At 41.7% G+C, this 24931-nt stretch overlaps 1 protein-coding gene across 1 annotated transcript in view; it reads right to left on the reverse strand.

Moving 5' to 3' along the window:
* Nucleotides 1-24931, reverse strand: part of frmpd1a (FERM and PDZ domain containing 1a) — a 102198-nt gene that overhangs the window by 44778 nt on the left and 32489 nt on the right. The window contains exons 4-6 of the mRNA XM_078213856.1: nucleotides 15986-16031; nucleotides 8051-8155; nucleotides 3744-3839 (exon numbers count right to left, since the gene is read on the reverse strand). Of these exons, the coding sequence (XP_078069982.1) occupies nucleotides 3744-3839; nucleotides 8051-8155; nucleotides 15986-16031 (247 nt within the window). The remainder of the gene's footprint in view (nucleotides 1-3743; nucleotides 3840-8050; nucleotides 8156-15985; nucleotides 16032-24931) is intronic.

Raw genomic sequence — 24931 nt, forward strand, 5'->3', positions numbered from 1 at the left:
AAGTCATCTCAGGCAACAAAGCATGGAAGTCAATAGACCGCCTTACCCTCAGCTGGGGATACACCTAGACATAGCAGGAAGGTGAGGAAGGCTAGGAAAAGATAGGCACCCAGTGGGTGAACCTAGACACTAATGGAGATAAATCATGCCCCCCCTGCCCCCACACAGCAATGTTCAGGCCTCTCATTCTGTCAGCATTCCTCAGCACTGTGGGTGCCATCAGCTGAGAGTCTGTCCACTTCGTCAGTAGGCGGAGAAACACACTGGGACCTCTGACCTTGGAGGAGGCAGTAGCAGCCGAGATGTGGCATTTAGCCTCTCTGGGTCCCTAGATCACAACGATCAGTGGCAGCTTGCGTTCAACTCTCTGTCAGGCAGGACTTAGACATTGCGCAGAGGATATGAGGAGGATCACTTTGTCCTCACTGCAAGTCATCATCATTCTCCTGCAGCATTCAGTCTTGCCCATGAATGGTGTATGACCAGCATGATAACCTCCCACAGGCACTACAATAGTGAGAGGGTGTCAGACCCCATGATAGGAGAAGTCTTGACAGCCTAGCCCCGGTCAGCCCCAAACTGAGAGGCAGTGAGGGAGTACCACTTGTATGTGGCAGACTGGGAGACGCCACACAGGTCACCCTCACAGCCTTGAAACAAGCCACTGGCACAAAAGTGATTTTAAGGGCCACAGGCAAAGGTGACCTCTCAGAGTCCGTTGGTGCCAACTCTTGCATCACCTGGCACAGGTGGTTCACCATCCCCCAGGACGAACCTGGTCTTCTCCAGCACTGGACCGCTGACATTTGGAGGTAGGAAGCTCTCCGATGGTAGACCTGTGGACTCCTCTGAGGTTCCACCATTTGTGGCCCTACTCAGGAAGATCAGTAGGCTCAGGCTCCCGCTCCTCTGCAGGGCACTGGCCTGGCAACATGCAACTGCATATTGACGTCACCACTGCTACTCCACAGCTAGCAACAGAACTGCCAGCTCAACTGGCTCTATGATTCTCTCGAGTAAATAACTGAAAGGAAGAGAACAGAAAAGTGAACAATGAGGAGTTCTGACAATTCCCTGGCCCACAGCTATCTCAGGGTCTGGAATATCCATCCATACACATGCCCCTATGTGAGCGTCTTTCCAATGAGCCTCACGCACTCCCCTACCACACAACGGCCATATCTCCACAGTTGCCCCTCTTAACTCCACCTGACAAGTGCCTCAACCCTCGAGAGCCTCAGTGGGCTGCATCATCACCCCGTCCTCCACAAGGATTAGGGCAGTTGACTCTATTCAATCGACCTGTGTTCCAACCTCATGGGGGGCATGAGATGCTGCCACCCATGATGTCCTGAACCGGGTGACTGATGGGCATTGTTACCCTCCCACCTTGCATTTGGGGCAACATCTGTGACATCTCTCTGTTATGGAGAGCTGAGTGCCTTGGAGTTCAATGCTTGGGGACTCAGCGCCAATCAGTGGCACACTGACATTGCAATACTGACAAACTTGGCACAATTGACTTGTCAATGAAGGATCAGGGAGTTGAATAGGCATCCCCCTGTGGCGGGCGAGGCACATCTGATTCATTTCAAGACAGCAATTTGCAGTAACTCTCATCTTTAGGTGGCATCCCCAGTTCTCGTGGGCTGCGGGTTAAATGAGCCCCCCATCTTTGGGCAATTTAGAATGGCCAATCTACCTAACCTGCACATCTTTGGCATGTGGGAGGAAACCGGAGTACCTGGAGGAAACCCAAGCAAACACGGGGAGAACGTGCAAACTCCACACAGACAGTCACCCAAGACTGGAATTGAACCTGGGTCCCTGGCACTGTGAGGCAGCAGTGTTAACCGCTCTGCCACCGTGCCGTGCCACAACACATGTTTGGCACTGGCAGCAAACGCAGCAAACTAAATATTGGAAAGATTGAAGCCATTATTGCTACAAACACTGTCCTTTAGCCAACGACTCAATCTCTTCCCCTGGTGACTAATTGAGGCTAAAACAGATTGTTTGCAACCTCGGTGCCACATTTTACCCGGACATCAACATCTGACCACATAGTCACATGATCACTAAGACTGCCTATATCCATCTCGGTAACTCTGTCCCTTCCCCAGCTCATCAGCTGCTGAAAGTCTCATCCAATGCTTTAGTTACCTCGAGACTTCATTATTCAAATGCACTCCTGGCTGGCCTCCCATCTTCCATTCTCCATAAAAATAAGGTAATCGAAAACCTGGCTGCCTATATCCTAATGCGCTAGTTCCTGTTCACCTTTTACCACAGTGCTTGCTGGTCAACATTGGCTCCATTTTAAATTTCTCATGCTTGATTTCAAATCACCCCATGGCTTCACTCTCCATATTTCTGTAACCTCCTCCAGATCTACAATCTTCCAAGAAATCTTGATTCTTCCAATTCTGGCCTCTTTTGCCTCCCTGATTTTGAGACGTTGTTTCATTGGTGGCCATGTCTTCAGTTGCTGAGGACCTATTTGGCTCTGGAATTCTCTTCCCCTAAACTTCTCTGCCTCTCTACCTCTTTTTCCTCCAATATACAGCTTAACACCTAAATCTTTAATCATACTTTTGCTATTTTCCCTAATGTCTCCTTTTATGGTTCGTTGTCACATGTCATTTCAAAACTTTCCTGTGAAACACTTGGGATATTCTATTACAATAAAGACACAACAAAGACACAAGTTCTTGGCACTGATGTTAAGAAGTCATATAAATTAACCAAAGAGAATCAATTTAAATATAAGGGGCTGGTCAGAATATTAATACTGTGGATGTTGGAAATCTGAAATAAAAATAGAATGGAAATACTCAGTAGGTCAGGCAGCATTTGTGGAGAGAGAAACAGAGTTAATAGAAAGTCCTGCAAGATCCCACCCAATGTTTCAGGTCCATAACCTGTCATTGTAACTGAAAAAAGTTAGAGATGTAACAGGTTTTAAGTGAGTTCTGAGGCAAGGAAAACAGTGAGGGGAGGAAAGAACAAAAGTGGTTCCTGATGGGTTTGGTAGGCAGGAGAGATTAAAGGAATGATGGGAGAAGGCAAAATGGGATGGTGCTGGAACAAGTAACAAAGCGAAAGAAGGGTCTAACTAATTTCAATCACACTGCCAGTTCCTTGAATTTGAAACCATTCATTCAATGGAAGCATATTTACCAATCATACTCCCAGAGAAATGATAGAATTGGTGAATCTAACCTTAGTCACATGATAAATACAATTCAGACACAGCATTACTTAAGTATATAAAGTAGCCTATGGCAATTTCCATGGTCAGTTAAGGAATCTGAGTCTAGGAATTTTGTAATTTTGGGGAAAAAACATCCATTGAATCATGTAATGGCCACAACCTGTTAAAACATTGTGGCTATCAAATAGAAATCTTGACATTACAATTTGCAATGTTAAATGTTAACAGAAACGCACAACAAAAATTGTGACAACAGGAAGCTTGTGGAGAAGAATGCATGGCCCTCATTAGATTTTCAGTGATGTAGATAAGGAGCAGAAACTACTACTGCCGTGTCTCTCCTTCTGTGTCAGTGATGCTACAGAATAAATGAGAGAGATGAAATACTTTATCATCTGCTAAACATATTGACAACTGTATTGAGATTCTGCGTTCTGTTTTTTCCAGAGTAGATCAATAAAGTCAATCAATAGAATTCTTACAGGACAAAATCAACAGAGGGGAAACCTCACAGCAGAGTCTTTATTACCTTCACTGTTGTATTTTTCTCAAATCTAAAGGCTTTGGTCTGTCCATTTTCCAAATACACCTTGAGAACATTGGGCATGAAAAGAAGTGAGTTACCCTGTGGGGAGAGCAAAGCACAAATTTCTCAGATTATGTATTGCAACAAAGAAGCAAAATCACAATACAACAGTCTCCACCTCTTATCTCTGCTGCAGTGGTGGTGGGGGAATAGGGGTGGCGGGGGAGTGGGTGTGGCAAGGGGAGGGGCGCCGGGGGGAGGAGAGGGGATTGGAAATGGGACGGGACCCTGTACCATCACAATTCCGCCTTGTTCCGAGGAAATTCCAGTGGAGTTCATGGGCTGCAGACAGATCACTGGTCCGCCCACAGCTCTCCCACAGCAAGGGATGGGAAATTCTACACAGTATGCCTCCAATGGCTCCATGCTGACTGAGAGCTGGTGTACTGGTAGACTGGGCCTCCTGGAATTTTGGGCTGCCCTCACCTAGGTAACCAGGAAGCTCCTGCTGTCATATTGTTCCAACCATCCCATCGGGAGTCTCACAGGACAGCCAAAAAAGAGCTGCACCTGACAAAAAGGTGCGTTGGGGTTTGTCTGGAAGTCATCTCAAATAAGGCTCAGAGGAGGCAGTGCTGAAGACAAGGAATTAGGATGGGCGGAGCTCCCTGTGCTTGTTTTTTCAGCACTTCCAGCCTCAGAGGTGCCTGACGTTAGGTCTGGAGGTTGGTAGTTTCAGTGGCAGTCATGCAGTTGTTCATGGTAAGTGAAAGTAGCCTCCACAATTTGGCTATGCTGAGCATGTGGGGAGGCTGCTACATCATGGGGAGGCAGTAGTATGTCACTGGACTAGTAATACAGAGATCCAGGATAATGCTCTGGGGACATAGGTTTGAATTGCGCCACAGCACATAGTGGAAGTTGAATTCAATGAAAAATCTGGAATTTGAAGTCTAACGATGACCATGAAACCATTGTCAATTGTCACAAAAATCCATCTGGTTCATTAATGTCCTTTAGGGAAGGGATTGACTTTGAAATGGTCTAAGCAAGCCACTCAGTTAAAGGGCAATTAGGGATGGAAAGTAAATGCTGACCCAGCCAGTGATGCCTACAACTTTTAATAAAAAAATTAATCCAAAGAAGTAATAGCACAAATGAGAGCAGCCACTTTGGCATGGGGCAGCTGGGCATCCAACATCCATCCCATGACTGTGCATGCTGAGTTTGTAACCTCAAAAGGAGGAGACACCAAGAGAAGTGATCACCCACAGACCCCACAGATTCTAGTGGTATCAAAGGAGGTCCCTGGAGGGTACAGGCCTGGTTCCAACATAATTTCCTTGAGTAGCTTCTGGTCAATTTAATCTTCCCAAAGATGTGGAATCACACTTCCTTAAGGCTTACAGCTTTGGACTCAACAGATTTGCTGCCCTGCAGTGACTGGAACTTTTCAACAACAATATTAAATTGGCGCTCAACCCTCACTAGGGACTTTAGGAAAACCTTAAGAGTAGAATTCCCATTTGCACTGGCCCTTGTTGAGGGTGAGAAAGGGAAGAAATTAAACAGAGGCCCTTTCTAGCAGATCCTTGCCCATTTATACAGCTATTCTGATCCCCTGAAATCATCTTGTACCAAACATTGGAACTTCCCATCCAAGAAGAGGTGGGCATTTTGTTACAAATACAAAATTTATAAGATCTTTTTGGGACTGCCTTTTCAAATTAAGGTAAAATGGAGGAAAGACGGGATCATGTGACTGGCTCTGAATTCTGCCCAACAATAAGCCTTGGTAGTTTAGTTGTTAAAGGTTAGGGAGGCTCAGGTTGCCTTACTGGGCAGAAAGAGCTAGATGTTCACACCCGTAGCCAATGGTAAGAGCAGCTGTGCTGACTGTGGTTAGATTATTAGTCTTCAAACCTCACAGTTCATACTGTCAGGTTTTATAAATGGTTATACTTTGAACTGTGTAATTCCAAGACAAAATATAGTTGGGGGCTAGATGATAGCTAATTAGTATTCTACCTTGATATAAGACTCATGTGATTCACATTGTCATGAAGATGAGTTTTTAGAGGGAAAAGATCCGTACAAATTAATTGTGGTATTGGGTTACAGTTTTGCGAAGATATCCTTGAAACTTCACAGACAAAGGTCAGTCTGCAGACATCTAAGAAAGAGAGCGAGAGGAGGAGATGGAGGCAGCTAGTCCTGCATCTGGAGCAGAAATTGCTGACCATTCTATTCACCATGCAGAAACAGGTGGGAAGCTCATGCTCAGATTGAAAAGATCGAGTTTTGTGAGAGATTAAAGGAGACGGGAGGATTTGCTTAGCTTGGACTAGAAGGAAAGAATCTCCAGTGTAAACCACACAATGAAAGCAGTTTTCAGATTAGAAGTTATCGGGCTGGGAAAGAAAAAAGAAACAGGCCATCAGGAGAATAACTTTGGATTGGTTCTGGGAGAATGAGTGTCTAATGAAGGGAAGAGTGTAAAGTATAACTGTAGCAATAGATCTTCAGTCACGCTAAAAGTTAAATAAGGAGTTTATTTTCTGTAACTGAGTATATGTTGCCTACAAATAGTGCTTAATTAATAAAAATAAAAAAGTGGAAAGACTCAGCAGGTCTGGCAGCATCTGTGGAAAGAGAAATAGAATTAATGTTGAGTGTGTATGACTTCTTCAGAGTTGATGGATATGATGGATTGTATAGTTGGAGAGGGAAGTAGAGAAGGTGTTCTCGATACATAAATTAGACCATCATTACAATGTGGCATCATGTGGTTGTCATCCTGGCCAAAGCCATTGTTTAGTTTTATATAATCAGCAGGCAGAAAAGAGTTAGTCACCTTTTTAATTTCAGTCAACTTGGTGCATCTATTAAAGAACAAAGAACAAAGAAAATTACAGCACAGGAACAGGCCCTTCGGCCCTCCAAGCCTGCACCGACCATGCTGCCTGACTTAACTAAAACCCCCTACGCTTCCGGGGACCATATCCCTCTATTCCCATCTCATTCATGTATTTGTCAAGACGTCCCTTAAAAATCACTACCGTATCCGCTTCCACTACCTCCCCCGGCAATGAGTTCCAGGCACCCACCACTCTCTGTGTAAAAAATCTGCCTCGTACATCTCTTTTAAAACTTGCTCCTCGCACCTTAAACCTATGCCCCCTGGTAATTGACTCTTCCACCTTGGGAAAAGGCTTCTGACTATCCACTCTGTCCATGCCTCCCATAATCTTGTGGACTTCTATCAGGTCACCCCTCAACCTCCATCACTCCAGTGAGAACAAACCAAGTTTCTCCAACCTCTCCTCATAGCTAGTGCCCTCCATACCAGGCAACATCCTGGTAAATCTTTTCTGTACCCTCTCCAAAGCCTCCACATCTTTCTGGTAATGTAGCGACCAGAATTGAACACTATAGTCCAAGTGCGGCCTAACTAAGGTTCTATAAAGCTGCAACATGACTTGCCAATTTTTAAACTCAATACCCTGGCCGATGAAGGCAAGCATGTCGTATGCCTTCTTGACTACCTTCTCCACTTGCATTGCCAATTTCAGTGACCTGTGTACCTGTACACCCAGATCCCTTTGCGTCAAAACAACACGCAGGCACTGGTCTAAGTGCCCTGAAATCAGCCCCTAGTTGAGCTGATATGTCATGTACTGGAGCCAACCAAGCTTGTTAAAACACCAAGGGACTCAAAGGCTGGTAGAAAAATGCTTTCATATACCAAAGCAGAAAATCCACTGATTCTTCAGTATATGTTTTCACATAAAACACCAAACAAAATCTTTGGGTATTTCTTGGTATTTTGGATAATCATAAAGCTCACAGACAGACTTATGACTATATTACACCTACATGTTCAAAATTACCCCTTCCTGCAACCCTTCTTGGTAAGACTGTCGATAAAAGAGGGTATCTGTATCGGAGGGGTATCCACCAATATTCCCCCTAATTTCGGTTTGCTATGCAAAACCAACTTGTTGAACCATGCAGTCCCTTTAAGATGGGGAGCAGCCACATATACGCATGTCCTATAGGGAACATTGCTTGAGCATGGTCTCTTTGTTCCCTCTTGGTACATTCCTGATTGTTGCTTGACTACCCATCAATCCCTGATGCTCACCCCTGTGGTTCTAGTCCAGCAGATCACAACACTACAATCAGGCATCCAGTGTTCTATAGAAAAAGATAAAAGGTGCCCAGTCTAGAAACAGGTTGGGACTAATCCAAGAATAATGATGGTCCGCCTGAACTCATTAGTAGGCTAAATTCCCGTGGGAGGCACAAACCTGTGCGTAGCCATTGACGATCACTTCCTGAGCAAAGCGCACTTTGACTGGGTTGCTTTTCAGTCTGGCTCGTTTTTCTTCAGTAATAAACGATGACTTGGGCCCCTGAATATAAACAGAAACCATTACATTTCAACCACAGCACTGACATTCAGCATTGACAATGTGTTGTACCAAGGGAATCCCTGACGTTCTGAGGTCTAGAAATTTGATTACAAACTAAAATGGAGGTGCAAAGGGTGGAGTGCACCTTGCATATACCTGATTATTTGGTCTCAGACAGCATGTTAAATTGCTGCCCATTAAAATTATCCAGGAGGTCAGTGCTAGGCGTGCTCCTAGGACATGGTTGTAATGTCAAAAAAAGCTCATTAACCTCACTATGGCTGTCAAAGGTATGAATACTATCCTCACTCTCTGCTCACACCTTCTCTACCTCCAGCCTCACTGCTCACAATGCTTCTGTCCCCTGCTTCCCTTCACCCTGTGATAATCATTGCACTGCACTTAAATCTACATCCTTCACCTCAAATTCACACACTTACCATTATTTCAACCATCACTCCCCCACACCTCACATCTTACACACTATGTATCAATTCTAACCACCCAAATATGCTAATATACTCCCTTCTTTCTTGCAGGAGAAGATTGGTCGCAACTCGAAACAGAAGGCTACCAGTGAAGGAGGCCAACGCTGCCAACATACTCCCTCCCCTATGGAAAAAAATCATGCGGATCATCAGAGGCAGGGGGAGAGTCATGGCCATGGTGAAAGACAATGCCGAAGGAGACCTCGTACATGGTTCCCTCACATCTCGTCTTCTTTATTCCTTCTTCTCTCTCACCATACACACTCTGTATGACAAAGTAAAACTACAGCTCAAAAGTATATGTGGTGAATCACAGAATGGTCTTGAGGACGCGAATGATGCTATATAATGTAAGGTAATTTTTTCCTTTTTTTGCCCATTTTTCTTAAGATACTTCTGGCTCATTGGCAATTTTCCAGGGGTTAATCTTCAATGACATGCTGCCAGTGGGGAGGTACCCTGGCAGAAAGCACATTTGGACATAGAGTTACCACAGCTACAACACAGAGGTCCTGATTCTCTGGCCCACTCTGCCTTCTACTGGGAGGATGGGATGGTCGAATTACCCCTCCCATCTGTACAACTGAAATTGATATCAATTCTTAAGTATAATATTTTAGCCAATGTGGTGCAAACATGACATCAATTTAGCAGCATGACACCTCCATGTTCTAAGATTTTTATCTGGATACAAGTTGATTTTCCTTGCCAAATTACATAGAAAGTCAAGATCCAGTGTAACTTTCAGGAGAGGCAAGAACACAGGGTGAAGGCAATGGATCCAGGATGTACATAAATAACTCCTTACAAATCAGCCATGTTGTCTTTATTTTTACGTTTCCATTATAAATACCATAAGACCATAAGACATAGAAGCAGGATTAGGCCTCTTGGCCCATCGCGTCTGCTCCGCCATTCAATCATGGCTGATATTTTTCTCATCCCCATTCTCCTGTCTTTTCCCCATAACCCCTGATCTCCTTATTAATCAAGAACCTATCTATCTCTGTCTTAAAGACACCCAATGACCTGGCCTCCACAGCCTTCTGTGGCAAAGAGTTCCACAGATTCACCCTCATCTCTGTTTTAAAGGATCGTCCCTTTAGCCTGAGGTTGTGCCCTCTGGTTCAAGTTTTTCCTACTAGTGGAAACATCAAACAAGAACAAAGAACAAAGAACAATACAGCACAGGAACATGCCCTTCGGCCCTCCAAGCCCGCGCCGCTCCCCGGTCCAGGATTGAATCCTGAATCCAGGATCCCCGCCCAATTTTCCAGCCTATCTACATACCAATATCCTATCCACCGAGCTGTCCCTCACAGCTACGATGCTTTGTTCATTACAACCTATTAACTTACCCCCACCCCCCCATTCCAGACCATGTGATCTCCAGGGAGAGGCGAAAACCCAGAGTGAAAAACCCCAGGGCCAATATGGGGAAAAAAAAATCTGGGAAATTCCTCTCCGACCCCCTGAGGCGATCGAAACGAGTCCAGGAGATCACAATGGCCCCGATCGGAAAATGCTTCCCAACCCTAGTCATTTCCACTTCCACGAACACCATATGAATTCCCTGCCCCCGAGACAGGTTCCCAACTATCCGCAGTCTCACTCTGTACTGGCACCAGCAAGATGATCGTAGAATGAAGCCTTGAAACGAGAAACCAGGAACAATTAGCCCGCGCCGCTCCCTGGTCCAAACTAGACCACTCTTTTGTATCCCTCCATTCCCACTCCGTTCATATAGCTGTCTAGATAAGTCTTAAACGTTCCCAGTGTGTCCGCCTCCACCACCTTGCCCGGCAACACATTCCAGGCCCCCACGACCCTCTGTGTGAAATATGTCCTTCTGATATCTGTGTTAAACCTCCCCCCCTTCACCTTGAACCTATGACCCCTCGTGAACGTCACCACCGACCCGGGGAAAAGCTTCCCACCGTTCACCCTATCTATGCCTTCTCTACGTCCACTCTATCCAGGCCTCACAGTATCCTGTAGGTTTCAATAAGATTTCCCCTCATTTTTCTAAACTCCCAATGAGTACAGACCCAGAGTCCTCAACCGTTCCTCATACGACAAGCTCTTCATTCCAGGTATCATTCTTGTTAACCTCCTCTGGACCCTTTCCAAGGCCAGCTCCTCCTTCCTTAGATATGGGGCCTAAAACTGCTCACAATACTCCAAATGGGGTCTGACCAGAGCCTTATACAGCCTCAGAAGTACATCCCTGCTCTTGTATTCTAGCCCTCTCAACATGAATGCTAACATTGCATTTGCCTTGCTAACTGCTGACTGAACCTGCATGTTAACCTTAAGAGAATCTTGAACAATGACTCCCAGGTCCCTATGTGTTTCTGATTTCCTAAGCATTTTCCCATTTAGAAAATAGTCTAAATTCCTCCTTCCAAAGTGCATAACCTCACACTTTTCCACATTGTATTCCATCTGCCACTTCTTTGCCCACTCTCCTAACCTGTCCAAGTCCTTCTGCAGCACCCCTGCTTCCTCAATACTACCTGTCCCTCTACACATCTTTGTATCATCTGCAAATTTAGCAACAGTGCCTTCAGTTCCTTCCTCCAATGTATAATGTATAATGTGAAAAGTTGTGGTCCCAGCACTGACCCCTGATGCACACCACTAATCACCGACTGCCTTCCTGAAAAAGACCCCTTTATCCCCACTCTCTGCCTTCTGCCAGTCAACCAATTCTCTATCCAAGCCAGGATCTTACCCTTAACACCATGGGCACTTAACTTATTTAACAGTCTCCTATGCAGCACCTTGTCAAAGGCCTTCTGGAAATCTAAATAAATCACGTCCACTGGTTCACCTTTATCTAACTTCCTTGTTACCTCCTCAAAGAACTCTAACAGAATATGTCAGACGTGACCTCCCCTTGACAAAGCCGTGCTGACTCAGTCCTATTTTATCATGCACTTCCAAGTACTCTGCAATCTCATCTTTAATAATGGACTCTAAAATCTTGCCAATGACCGAAGTCAGGCTAACCAGCCTATAATTTCCCGTCTGCTGCCTCCCTCCCTTCTGAAACAGTGGTGTTATATTAGCTACTTACCAGTCCTCTGGGACTCTCCCTGCCTCCAGTGATTCCTGAAAGATCACCATCAATGCCTCCACAACTTCCTTAGCTATCTCTTTTAGAACCCGAGGTGTAGTCCATCCGGTCCAAGTGATTTATCCACCTTCAGACCTTTCAGTTTCCCCAGAACCTTCTCCTTAGTGATGGCCAGTACACTCACCTGTGCCCCCTGACTCTCCTGGAGCTCTGGCATCACACTGGTGTCTTCCGCCATGAAGACTGATGCAAAGTAACTATTCAGTTCCTCTGTCATTTCTTTGTTTCCTATTATTACTTCCCCAACCTCATTTTCCAGTGGTCCTATGATTATTTTTGCCTCTCTCTTACCTTTTATATATTGAAAAAAACTCTTCCTATCTTCTTTTAGATTACTAGCCAGTTTACACTCATATTTCATCTTCTCCCCCTTTATTTTTTTTTAGTTGTTCTCTGCTCGCTTTTAAAGGCTTCCCAATCCTCTGGCTACCCACTAATCCTTGTCACTTTGTATGCTTTCTCTTTTGCTTTTATGCTGTCCTTGACTTCCCTCATCAGCCATGGAAGCCTTGTCCTCCCCTTAGCATGTTGCCTCTTCCTTGGGATGAATTTCTGTTGTGCCTCCCGAATAACTCTCAAAAACTCCTGCCATTGCTGTTCCACTGTCTTCCCTGCTAGGCTCCCTTTCCAATCAACTCTGGCCAGCTCCTCCCTCATGTCTTTGCAGTTAACTTTATTTAATTGCAATACCGTTACATCTGATTCTAGCTTCTTCCTCTCAAACTGCAGGGTAAATTCTATCATATTGTGGTCACAGCTCCCTAAAGGTTCTTTCACCTTAAGTTCCCTAATCAAGTCTGCCTCATTACACATCACCAAATCCAGAATTGCCTGTTCTCTTGTAGGCTCTGTCACAAGCTGCTCCAAAAAAACATCTCTTAGACATTCCACAAATTCATTTTCTTGGGTTCCACTACCTACCTGATTTTCCCAGTCCACCTGCACATTGAAGTCCCCCATGATTATTGTAATATTGCCTTTTTTACATACCTTTTCTATCTCCTGATTTATTTTCTGCTCCACATCCTGACTACTGTTAGGGGGCCTGTACATAACTGCTATCATGGTCTTTTTACCTTTGCAATTCCTCAACTCTACCCACAGAGATTCTATGCCTTCTGATCTTATATCGCTTCTTGCTATCAATTTAACTTCATTCCTTCCTAACAATTCAACCCCGCCCCCTTTGCCCATCTGCCTGTCCTTCCGATAGGACACATATCCTTGGATATTTAGATTCCAGCCCTGATCCCCTTGCAGCCACGTCTCTGTGAAACCCACAACATCGTACCGGCCAATTTCAATGTGCGCAACAAGCTCATTTACCTTGTTCCGTATACTGTGCGCATTTAGGTACAACACCCTCAGTCCTGCATTGACCACCTTCCTTCTCATACTTGTCACCTTATTTGCTCTGCCTGAGGTTAGAATCCTGCCACCTTCTATACTCTCTGTTCTATTACATGGTCTGGAAATTTTACTAACCTCTCCTGAATCCTCAGCTCCATTAACCTGCACTTCTACTCTCTCCTTTAACTTTGATTTTCTAATTCTCCATACAACTGAACACCCCCTCCCCCACTTTAGTTTAAAGCCCTATTTACAGCCCTAGTTATACGATTCGCTAGGACTCTGGTCCCAGCACGATTCAGATGAAGACCGTCCTTTCGGAACAGGTCCCCTCTTCCCCAATACTGGTGCCAATGTCCCATGAATTCAAACCCATTCCTCCCACACCAATCTTTGCGCCATGCATTTACCTCCTTAATCTTATTGACCCTGTGCCAATTAGCTCATGGTTCAGGTAGTAATCCAGAGATTATTACCTTTTTGGTTCTGCTTTTTAATTTAGCTCCTAACTGTTCATACTCCCTTAGCAGAACCTTTGTTCCTGTTCTACCTGTGTCATTGGTACCTACGTGGACCACGACAGCTGGATCTTTACCCTCCCACTCCAAGTTCCTCTGCAGCCCAGATGAAATATCCCGAACCCGAGCACCAGGCAGGCAATACAGCCTTCGGGATTCTCGATCCTGGTCACAACACAACCTTCGGGATTCTCGATCCTGGTCACAGAGAACAGTGTCAATGCCCCTAACTATACTATCCCCAATTACGACTACATTTCTTTTTTCTCCCCCCACGTGAACGGCTCCCTGTACCACGGTGTCGTGGTCTGTTTGTTCATCCTCCCTGCAGTACCCATTCCCGTCCACACAGGGAGCAAGAATCACGAACCTGTTGGACAAGTTCAGGGACTGAGGCTCCTACAACCCTACCTCCTGGATCCCTCTATCTGCCTCAGTTGCAGCCACAGCCTCCTGTCCTTGTCCACTGGCCGAATTCAAGGTATTTAATCTAAGGGGTGTGACTGCCACCTGGAACACAGTGTCCAGGTATCTCTCCCCCTCCCTGATGTGTCGCAGCGTCCGAAGCTCAGAATCCAGCACAATGGATTTATATGTATGGATTTATAATGGAAATTGCCGATGTAAATATGTCAGGCTGTAAGTACATTCTCTTGCCAGTGGTGCCACTGCAGTGGCAGTACAGTGTAATTGTAGCTTGCATCGGACATTTCCATTATAAACAAGGACACACAAATTGATAATGGAAATGTTGACAGGAAACTTGCACAGATGTAAAATTTTTAATATATTATATGAAAGATATTACATCTAGATTGTGTTGAAATCAAGATCCATTGCCCTGGTTCAAATATGTTTCATCATATTTGAAATAATTTGACCTCAAAAACGTAGAGACAAAAAATTCACAGAGAAGCGACCAGTTGTAATAAGGAAAGGAAAGGATTTGCATTTCTGTAGTACCTTTGAGAAACTCAGCTTGTCTCAAGCTGCATCTCAGACAATGAATTACTTTTGTATTATAGTCACTGGTGTAACATAGGAAATGCGGCAGCCACTTTAAAAACAGCATCATCTCCAGGTTCCCCTTCAATTTACACATCCTGACTTGGAAATATACCATAATTCCTTCATCGTCACTGGGTCAAAATACTGGGCTCTTTCCCCAACAACACTGTGCAACTACTTTCAGCACATGGACTGCAGCATTCCAAGGATGCAGCTCACTGCCATCTTCTCAAGAGAAAGTAAGGATGTGCAATAAAAGCTGGCCTTGTTAGAGATGCCCACATCCTGCAAATGAATTAAAAGAAAGCAATGGGATAATGTGACAATCTGTTTTAGTGATATTGGTTGAGCGATAACTATTGGCAAGGACACCAGGGAGAATTTCCCTTCTCGTCTTCGAATTGTACATGCTATCTTTTATGCGTATCTGAGAGAGACGTCTAGATTTAACATCTCACTTCCAACAGTGTAGTGCTCCCCTCTGTAAGACACTAAAATTCATCCAATGTCTACTTATAGCATGGAGTTACATCCGTGAAAGAAAGCAGAAGCTTCAGTTGACTATTCTGGCTCCACTTTAGGAAATGCTGGGATAAATTATTCATATTTCCACTTGCACCTTGTTTAGCCTGGAACCTCTTTTGATTGTGTGGCTAAAACACAACATCACACAAGGCAAATATCCATCGAAGCATCAGCTGACTCCTTCTTAACATGAACTGGTGGAATCTGGGTCACTCTTGGACCAGAGTTCAGTCTCATCAAGTGCTCACTGAAAATAAAGCACCTTCCAACTCTGACACGGGTGGCTTGCTGTCAGCTGACTCCAGGAAATTGGGAATGCTTTCCTCCAAATGCAATGAATGCTGGGTCAATTGGAATTTTCTGGACTGAGCTTGATAGATTTTTATTGGTTATGTGATATTAAGCAAAGGTGAGTAAATGGAGATGAGGAACAGATCAGCCATGATCTCATTGACTGGCAGAACAGGTTGAAGGGCCTACTCCAGTTCCTATGCCCTGGTATTGTGTAGATATTGATGACACCAGCATACATGTCAGTTATTGATCCATTATACCTGCAGCTAAGAGGAGCATCATGTTATTCAATGCTGCCAGTTCAGGGGTCCAATGAAAGTATTTAGTTTCTGACTACACACAATCTGAAACACAGATGGAATATCTCTTCTGGATTTGCTCGGCTGTGCCAGAATAACTTTGATAGAAAGCACAAACCCAGTTTGCAGCAGGACAAGAGAAGGAAATTTGTCCTGTCTACCACTAACAGAATTGAACAACTCTGCTAAATAAAAACGGTTGTACTTACTGAGGTATTTCGAAACACAGTGACTGTAACTGTGTTACCACATTCCCTGCAACAAACAATTCAAAAATCATTAAAACTGTAAAAGTACAGAGCAAAGAAAATGATGCCTGATAAATCCTGCAAAATTGAGCTCTAGGTATGGAACCTTATTTACTGGAAGAACATATCAGCAGATCCCAGACTTAAATGTAACAGCAGCACGTACCAATGTGATTTATCCTAGTCGACCTGCCTCACTCAGCCTGTCCTTCAATTATGCACTTACACAGTGGCTTCAGCACTAGAAGGGTTTTTTGGATCACAAAGGCACCAAAGCTGCAATATAAATCCAGAGTTCAAACTTCCACCTTTAGGCTTGATCAAGCCCAGATAGAAGCCTGAGGCAGTATAAATCAATAGTTTAAAACTCATCCAAGGGAGGACACTTTAGAGAATTGTAGAATCCCTACAGTGCAGAAAGCGGCCATTCGGCCCATCAAGCTGACTGACTCCAAAAAAGTATCTTACCCAGGTCCTATCGCCATATCCCCACGTATTTACCCTGGTACTCCATCTAATCTGCACATCTTTGGACTATGGGAGGACACTGGAGCACCCAAAGGAAACCCACGCAGGGGAGAATGTACAAACTCTACACAGACAGTGACCCAAGGATTGAACCCAGGTCCCTGGCACTGTGAGGCAGCAGTGCTAACCACTGTGTTACCTTGCCGCCCACTAACAATAATTATGTTTACGTATATGGCTCATGAGAGTCCTGCCTCCCATATGATTAGCATTTATATTTAAATTTGAACTGCAGTGAGGACTTATACACAAATGAGAGCCCAGTCTCCCACACACACACTGTTGGGAGGTCCAACCAGACAACATACAATCTGACTCAGCCAACACTGTTTTCACCAGTTTGACCCTATCTGAGACCTTTACCAGAAAACCAACCAGCATTATTTCATGGTAATGTTTACTGAGCGATTCTTTAGCAATGCTGCCCACCCCTGCACCAAGTCTCAGAGCTGGGAAGATTGGTCAGAGAAGAGAGGCTTCATGTTTGATGAATTCACACACTAACTAAATCTTGTTTAGGTTCATGAAATTTGCTGTCACTCCCTAACCGATACTCAAAGGTTTTAGAAATACTCTTCTCAACTGTATATATCACAAAATACACTGTTATGGAAATCACAGTCTACTGGATTATTAATATTGGGCTGTGCATATAACAGAGAACTTGGCTAGCTATGCAAAAAGGAACACAGATGTTCAAATAATGGAGTTATTAAACTGTGTAATGGAGAGTATTCAACTGTGGGTGTAATGGAGAGTATTCAACTGTGTGTAATAGAGAGTATTCAATTATGTGTAATGGAGAGTATTTTATTCTGTGTGTGTAATAGAGAGTATTCAACTGTGTGTAATGGAGAGTATTCAACTGTGTGTAATGGAGAGTATTCTATTCTATGTGTAATGGAGAGTATTCTATTCTATGTGTAATGGAGAGTATTCAATTGTGTGTAATGGAGAGTATTCTATTCTATGTGTAATGGAGAGTATTCAATTGTGTGTAATGGAGAGTATTCTATTCTATGTGTAATGGAGAGTATTCAATTGTGTGTAATGGAGAGTATTCTACTCTGTGTGTAATGGAGAATATTCAACTGTGTGTAATGGGAAGTATTCTATTCGATGTGTGTAATGGAGAGTATTCAATTGTGTGTAATGGAGAGTATTCTACTCTGTGTGTAATGGAGAATATTCAACTGTGTGTAATGGAGAGTATTCTATTCTGCGTGTAATAGAGAGTATTCAATTGAGTGTAATGGAGAGTATTCTATGCTGTGTGTAATGGAGAGTATTCAACTGTGTGTAATGGAGAGTATTCAACTGTGTGCAATGGAGAGTATTTAATTGTGTGTAATGGAGAGTATTCTATTCTGTGTAATGGAGAGTATTCTATGCTGTGTGTAATGGAGAGTATTCAGCTGTGTGCAATAGAGAGTATTGAACTGTGCGTAATGGAGAGTATTCATTTGTGTGTAATGGAGAGTATTTTATTCGATATGTGTAACGGAGAGTATTCAATTGTGTGTAATGGAGAGTATTCAATTGTGTGTAATGGAGAGTATTCAATTGTGTGTAATGGAGAGTATTCAATTGTGTGTAATGGAGAGTATTCAATTGTGTGTAATGGAGAGTATTCAATTGTGTGTAATGGAGAGTATTCTATTCTGTGTGTAATGGAGAGTATTCAATTGTGTGTAATGGAGAGTATTCTATTCTGTGTGTAATGGAGAGTATTCTATTGTGTGTAATGGAGAGTATTCTATTCTGTGTGTAATGGAGAGTATTCAATTGTGTGTAATGGAGAGTATTCTATTGTGTGTAATGGAGAGTATTCTATTGTGTGTAATGGAGAGTATTCTATTCTGTGTGTAATGGAGAGTATTCAATTGTGTGTAATGGAGAGTATTCTATTGTGTGTAATGGAGAGTATTCTATTGTGTGTAATGGAGAGTATTCTATTGTGTGTAATGGAGAGTATTCTATTCTGTGTGTAATGGAGAGTATTCAATTGTGTGTAATGGAGAGTATTCTATTCTGTGTGTAATGGAGAGTATTCAATTGTGTGTAATGGAGAGTATTCAATTGTGTGTAATGGAGAGTATTCTATTCTGTGTGTAATGGAGAGTATTCAATTGTGTGTAATGGAGAGTATTCAATTGTGTGTAATGGAGAGTATTCAATTGTGCGTAATGGAGAGTATTCAATTGTGTGTAATGGAGAGTATTCTATTCTGTGTGTAATGGAGAGTATTCAATTGTGTGTAATGGAGAGTATTCAATTGTGTGTAATGGAGAGTATTCAATTGTGTGTAATGGAGAGTATTCAATTGTGTGTAATGGAGAGTATTCAATTGTGTGTAATGGAGAGTATTCTATTCTGTGTGTAATGGAGAGTATTCAATTGTGTGTAATGGAGAGTATTCAATTGTGTGTAATGGAGAGTATTCTATTCTGTGTGTAATGGGGAGTATTCAATTGTGTGTAATGGAGAGTATTCAATTGTGTGTAATGGAGAGTATTCTATTCTGTGTGTAATGGAGAGTATTCAATTGTGTGTAATGGAGAGTATTCAATTCTGTGTGTAATGGAGAGTATTCAATTGTGTGTAATGGAGAGTATTCAATTGTGTGTAATGGAGAGTATTCTATTCTGTGTGTAATGGAGAGTATTCAATTGTGTGTAATGGAGAGTATTCTATTCTGTGTGTAATGGAGAGTATTCAATTGTGTGTAATGGAGAGTATTCAATTGTGTGTAATGGAGAGTATTCAATTGTGTGTAATGGAGAGTATTCAATTGTGTGTAATGGAGAGTATTCAATTGTGTGTAATGGAGAGTATTCTATTCTGTGTGTAATGGAGAGTATTCAATTGTGTGTAATGGAGAGTATTCAATTGTGTGTAATGGAGAGTATTCAATTGTGTGTAATGGAGAGTATTCTATTGTGTGTAATGGAGAGTATTCAATTGTGTGTAATGGAGAGTATTCAATTGTGTGTAATGGAGAGTATTCTATTCTGTGTGTAATGGAGAGTATTCAATTGTGTGTAATGGAGAGTATTCTATTCTGTGTGTAATGGAGAGTATTCAATTGTGTGTAATGGAGAGTATTCAATTGTGTGTAATGGAGAGTATTCAATTGTGTGTAATGGAGAGTATTCAATTGTGTGTAACGGAGAGTATTCAATTGTGTGTAACGGAGAGTATTCAATTGTGTGTAATGGAGAGTATTCAATTGTGTGTAATGGAGAGTATTCAATTGTGTGTAATGGAGAGTATTCAATTGTGTGTAATGGAGAGTATTCTATTCTGTGTGTAATGGAGAGTATTCAATTGTGTGTAATGGAGAGTATTCAATTGTGTGTAATGGAGAGTATTCAATTGTGTGTAATGGAGAGTATTCAATTGTGTGTAATGGAGAGTATTCTATTCTGTGTGTAATGGAGAGTATTCAATTGTGTGTAATGGAGAGTATTCAATTGTGTGTAATGGAGAGTATTCAATTGTGTGTAATGGAGAGTATTCAATTGTGTGTAATGGAGAGTATTCAATTGTGTGTAATGGAGAGTATTCTATTCTGTGTGTAATGGAGAGTATTCAATTGTGTGTAATGGAGAGTATTCAATTGTGTGTAATGGAGAGTATTCTATTCTGTGTGTAATGGAGAGTATTCAATTGTGTGTAATGGAGAGTATTCAGTTGTGTGTAATGGAGAGTATTCTATTCTGTGTGTAATGGAGAGTATTCAATTGTGTGTAATGGAGAGTATTCAATTCTGTGTGTAATGGAGAGTATTCAATTGTGTGTAATGGAGAGTATTCAATTGTGTGTAATGGAGAGTATTCTATTCTGTGTGTAATGGAGAGTATTCAATTGTGTGTAATGGAGAGTATTCTATTCTGTGTGTAATGGAGAGTATTCAATTGTGTGTAATGGAGAGTATTCAATTGTGTGTAATGGAGAGTATTCAATTGTGTGTAATGGAGAGTATTCAATTGTGTGTAATGGAGAGTATTCAATTGTGTGTAATGGAGAGTATTCTATTCTGTGTGTAATGGAGAGTATTCAATTGTGTGTAATGGAGAGTATTCAATTGTGTGTAATGGAGAGTATTCAATTGTGTGTAATGGAGAGTATTCTATTGTGTGTAATGGAGAGTATTCAATTGTGTGTAATGGAGAGTATTCAATTGTGTGTAATGGAGAGTATTCTATTCTGTGTGTAATGGAGAGTATTCAATTGTGTGTAATGGAGAGTATTCTATTCTGTGTGTAATGGAGAGTATTCAATTGTGTGTAATGGAGAGTATTCAATTGTGTGTAATGGAGAGTATTCAATTGTGTGTAATGGAGAGTATTCAATTGTGTGTAACGGAGAGTATTCAATTGTGTGTAACGGAGAGTATTCAATTGTGTGTAATGGAGAGTATTCAATTGTGTGTAATGGAGAGTATTCAATTGTGTGTAATGGAGAGTATTCAATTGTGTGTAATGGAGAGTATTCAATTGTGTGTAATGGAGAGTATTCAACTGTGTGTAATGGAGAGTATTCTATTCTGTGTGTAATGGAGAGTATTCAATTGTGTGTAATGGAGAGTATTCAATTGTGTGTAATGGAGAGTATTCAATTGTGTGTAATGGAGAGTATTCAATTGTGTGTAATGGAGAGTATTCAATTGTGTGTAATGGAGAGTATTCAATTGTGTGTAATGGAGAGTATTCAATTGTGTGTAATGGAGAGTATTCAACTGTGTGTAATGGAGAGTATTCTATTCTGTGTGTAATGGAGAGTATTCAATTGTGTGTAATGGAGAGTATTCAATTGTGTGTAATGGAGAGTATTCAATTGTGTGTAATGGAGAGTATTCAATTGTGTGTAATGGAGAGTATTCAATTGTGTGTAATGGAGAGTATTCAATTGTGTGTAATGGAGAGTATTCTATTCTGTGTGTAATGGAGAGTATTCAATTGTGTGTAATGGAGAGTATTCTATTCTGTGTGTAATGGAGAGTATTCAATTGTGTGTAATGGAGAGTATTCAATTGTGTGTAATGGAGAGTATTCAATTGTGTGTAATGGAGAGTATTCAATTGTGTGTAATGGAGAGTATTCAATTGTGTGTAATGGAGAGTATTCTATTCTGTGTGTAATGGAGAGTATTCAATTGTGTGTAATGGAGAGTATTCAATTGTGTGTAATGGAGAGTATTCAATTGTGTGTAACGGAGAGTATTCAATTGTGTGTAACGGAGAGTATTCAATTGTGTGTAACGGAGAGTATTCAATTGTGTGTAATGGAGAGTATTCAATTGTGTGTAACGGAGAGTATTCAATTGTGTGTAATGGAGAGTATTCTATTCTGTGTGTAATGGAGAGTATTCAACTGTGTGTAATGGAGAGTATTCTATTCTGTGTGTAATGGAGAGCATTCAATTGTGTGTAACGGAGAGTATTCAATTGTGTGTAATGGAGAGTATTCTATTCTGTGTGTAATGGAGAGTATTCAACTGTGTGTAATGGAGAGTATTCTATTCTGTGTGTAATGGAGAGTATTCAATTCTGTGTGTAACAGAGAGTATTCAATTCTGTGTAATGGAGAGTATTCAATTGTGTGGATGGATTCCTGATCGGTAAGCGCGGATGGATGGATTCCTGATCGGTAAGCGCGGATGGATGGATTCCTGATCGGTAAGGGAATTAAGGGTTATGGGGATCAGGCGGGTAAGTGGTACTGATCCACGTCAGATCAGCCATGATCTTATTGAATGGCGGGGCAGGCTCGAGGGGCTAGATGGCCTACTCCTGCTCCTATTTCTTATGTTCTTATGTGTGTAATGGAGAGTATTCTATTCTGTGTGTAACAGAGGGTATTCAATTCTGTGTAATGGAGAGTATTCAATTGTGTGTAATGGAGAGTATTCAATTCTGTGTAATGGAGAGTATTCAATTGTGTGTAATGGAGAGTATTCAATTCTGTGCGTAATGGAGAGTATTCTATTCTGTGTGTAATGGAGAGTATTCAATTTGGTGTGTAATGGAGAGTATTCTATTCTGTGTGTAATGGAGAGTATTCTATTCTGTGTGTAATGGAGAGTATTCTATTCTGTGTGTAATGGAGAGTATTCTATTCTGTGTGTAACGGAGAGTATTTAATTGTGTGTAATGGAGAGTATTCAATTTTGTGTGTAATGGAGAGTATTCAATTCTGTGTGTAATGGAGAGTATTCTATTCTGTGTGTAATGGAGAGTATTCAATTGTGTGTAATGGAGAGTATTCAATTGTGTGTAATGGAGAGTATTCAATTGTGTGTAATGGAGAGTATTCAATTGTGTGTAATGGAGAGTATTCAATTGTGTGTAACGGAGAGTATTCAATTGTGTGTAATGGAGAGTATTCAATTGTGTGTAACGGAGAGTATTCAATTGTGTGTAATGGAGAGTATTCAATTGTGTGTAACGGAGAGTATTCAATTGTGTGTAACGGAGAGTATTCAATTGTGTGTAATGGAGAGTATTCAATTGTGTGTAATGGAGAGTATTCAATTGTGTGTAATGGAGAGTATTCTATTCTGTGTGTAATGGAGAGTATTCAATTCTGTGTAATGGAGAGTATTCAATTGTGTGTAATGGAGAGTACTCAATTGTGTGTAATGGAGAGTATTCAATTGTGTGTAATGGAGAGTATTCAATTGTGTGTAATGGAGAGTATTCTATTCTGTGTGTAATGGAGAGTATTCAATTGTGTGTAATGGAGAGTATTCAATTGTGTGTAATGGAGAGTATTCAATTGTGTGTAACGGAGAGTATTCAATTGTGTGTAACGGAGAGTATTCAATTGTGTGTAACGGAGAGTGTTCAATTGTGTGTAATGGAGAGTATTCAATTGTGTGTAACGGAGAGTATTCAATTGTGTGTAATGGAGAGTATTCTATTCTGTGTGTAATGGTGAGTATTCAACTGTGTGTAATGGAGAGTATTCTATTCTGTGTGTAATGGAGAGTATTCAATTCTGTGTGTAACAGAGAGTATTCAATTCTGTGTAATGGAGAGTATTCAATTGTGTGTAATGGAGAGTATTCAATTGTGTGTAACGGAGAGTATTCAATTGTGTGTAATGGAGAGTATTCAATTGTGTGTAACGGAGAGTATTCAATTGTGTGTAATGGAGAGTATTCAATTGTGTGTAACGGAGAGTATTCAATTGTGTGTAACGGAGAGTATTCAAGTGTGTGTAATGGAGAGTATTCAATTGTGTGTAATGGAGAGTATTCAATTGTGTGTAATGGAGAGTATTCTATTCTGTGTGTAATGGAGAGTATTCAATTCTGTGTAATGGAGAGTATTCAATTGTGTGTAATGGAGAGTATTCAATTGTGTGTAATGGAGAGTATTCAATTGTGTGTAATGGAGAGTATTCAATTGTGTGTAATGGAGAGTATTCTATTCTGTGTGTAATGGAGAGTATTCAATTGTGTGTAATGGAGAGTATTCAATTGTGTGTAATGGAGAGTATTCAATTGTGTGTAACGGAGAGTATTCAATTGTGTGTAACGGAGAGTATTCAATTGTGTGTAACGGAGAGTATTCAATTGTGTGTAATGGAGAGTATTCAATTGTGTGTAACGGAGAGTATTCAATTGTGTGTAATGGAGAGTATTCTATTCTGTGTGTAATGGAGAGTATTCAACTGTGTGTAATGCAGAGTATTCTATTCTGTGTGTAATGGAGAGTATTCAATTGTGTGTAACGGAGAGTATTCAATTGTGTGTAATGGAGAGTATTCTATTCTGTGTGTAATGGAGAGTATTCAACTGTGTGTAATGGAGAGTATTCTATTCTGTGTGTAATGGAGAGTATTCAATTCTGTGTGTAACAGAGAGTATTCAATTCTGTGTGTAACAGAGAGTATTCAATTGTGTGTAATGGAGAGTATTCAATTGTGTGGATGGATTCCTGATCGGTAAGCGCGGATGGATGGATTCCTGATCGGTAAGCGTGGATGGATGGATTCCTGATCGGTAAGGGAATTAAGGGTTATGGGGATCAGGCGGGTAAGTGGTACTGATCCACGTCAGATCAGCCATGATCTTATTGAATGGCGGGGCAGGCTCGAGGGGCTAGATGGCCTACTCCTGCTCCTATTTCTTATGTTCTTATGTGTGTAATGGAGAGTATTCTATTCTGTGTGTAACAGAGGGTATTCAATTCTGTGTAATGGAGAGTATTCAATTGTGTGTAATGGAGAGTATTCAATTCTGTGTGTAATGGAGAGTATTCTATTCTGTGTGTAATGGAGAGTATTCAATTTGGTGTGTAATGGAGAGTATTCTATTCTGTGTGTAATGGAGAGTATTCTATTCTGTGTGTAATGGAGAGTATTCTATTCT

The sequence above is a fragment of the Mustelus asterias genome, chromosome 6, assembly GCF_964213995.1.
Source record: "Mustelus asterias chromosome 6, sMusAst1.hap1.1, whole genome shotgun sequence".
Lineage (NCBI taxonomy): Eukaryota > Metazoa > Chordata > Chondrichthyes > Carcharhiniformes > Triakidae > Mustelus > Mustelus asterias.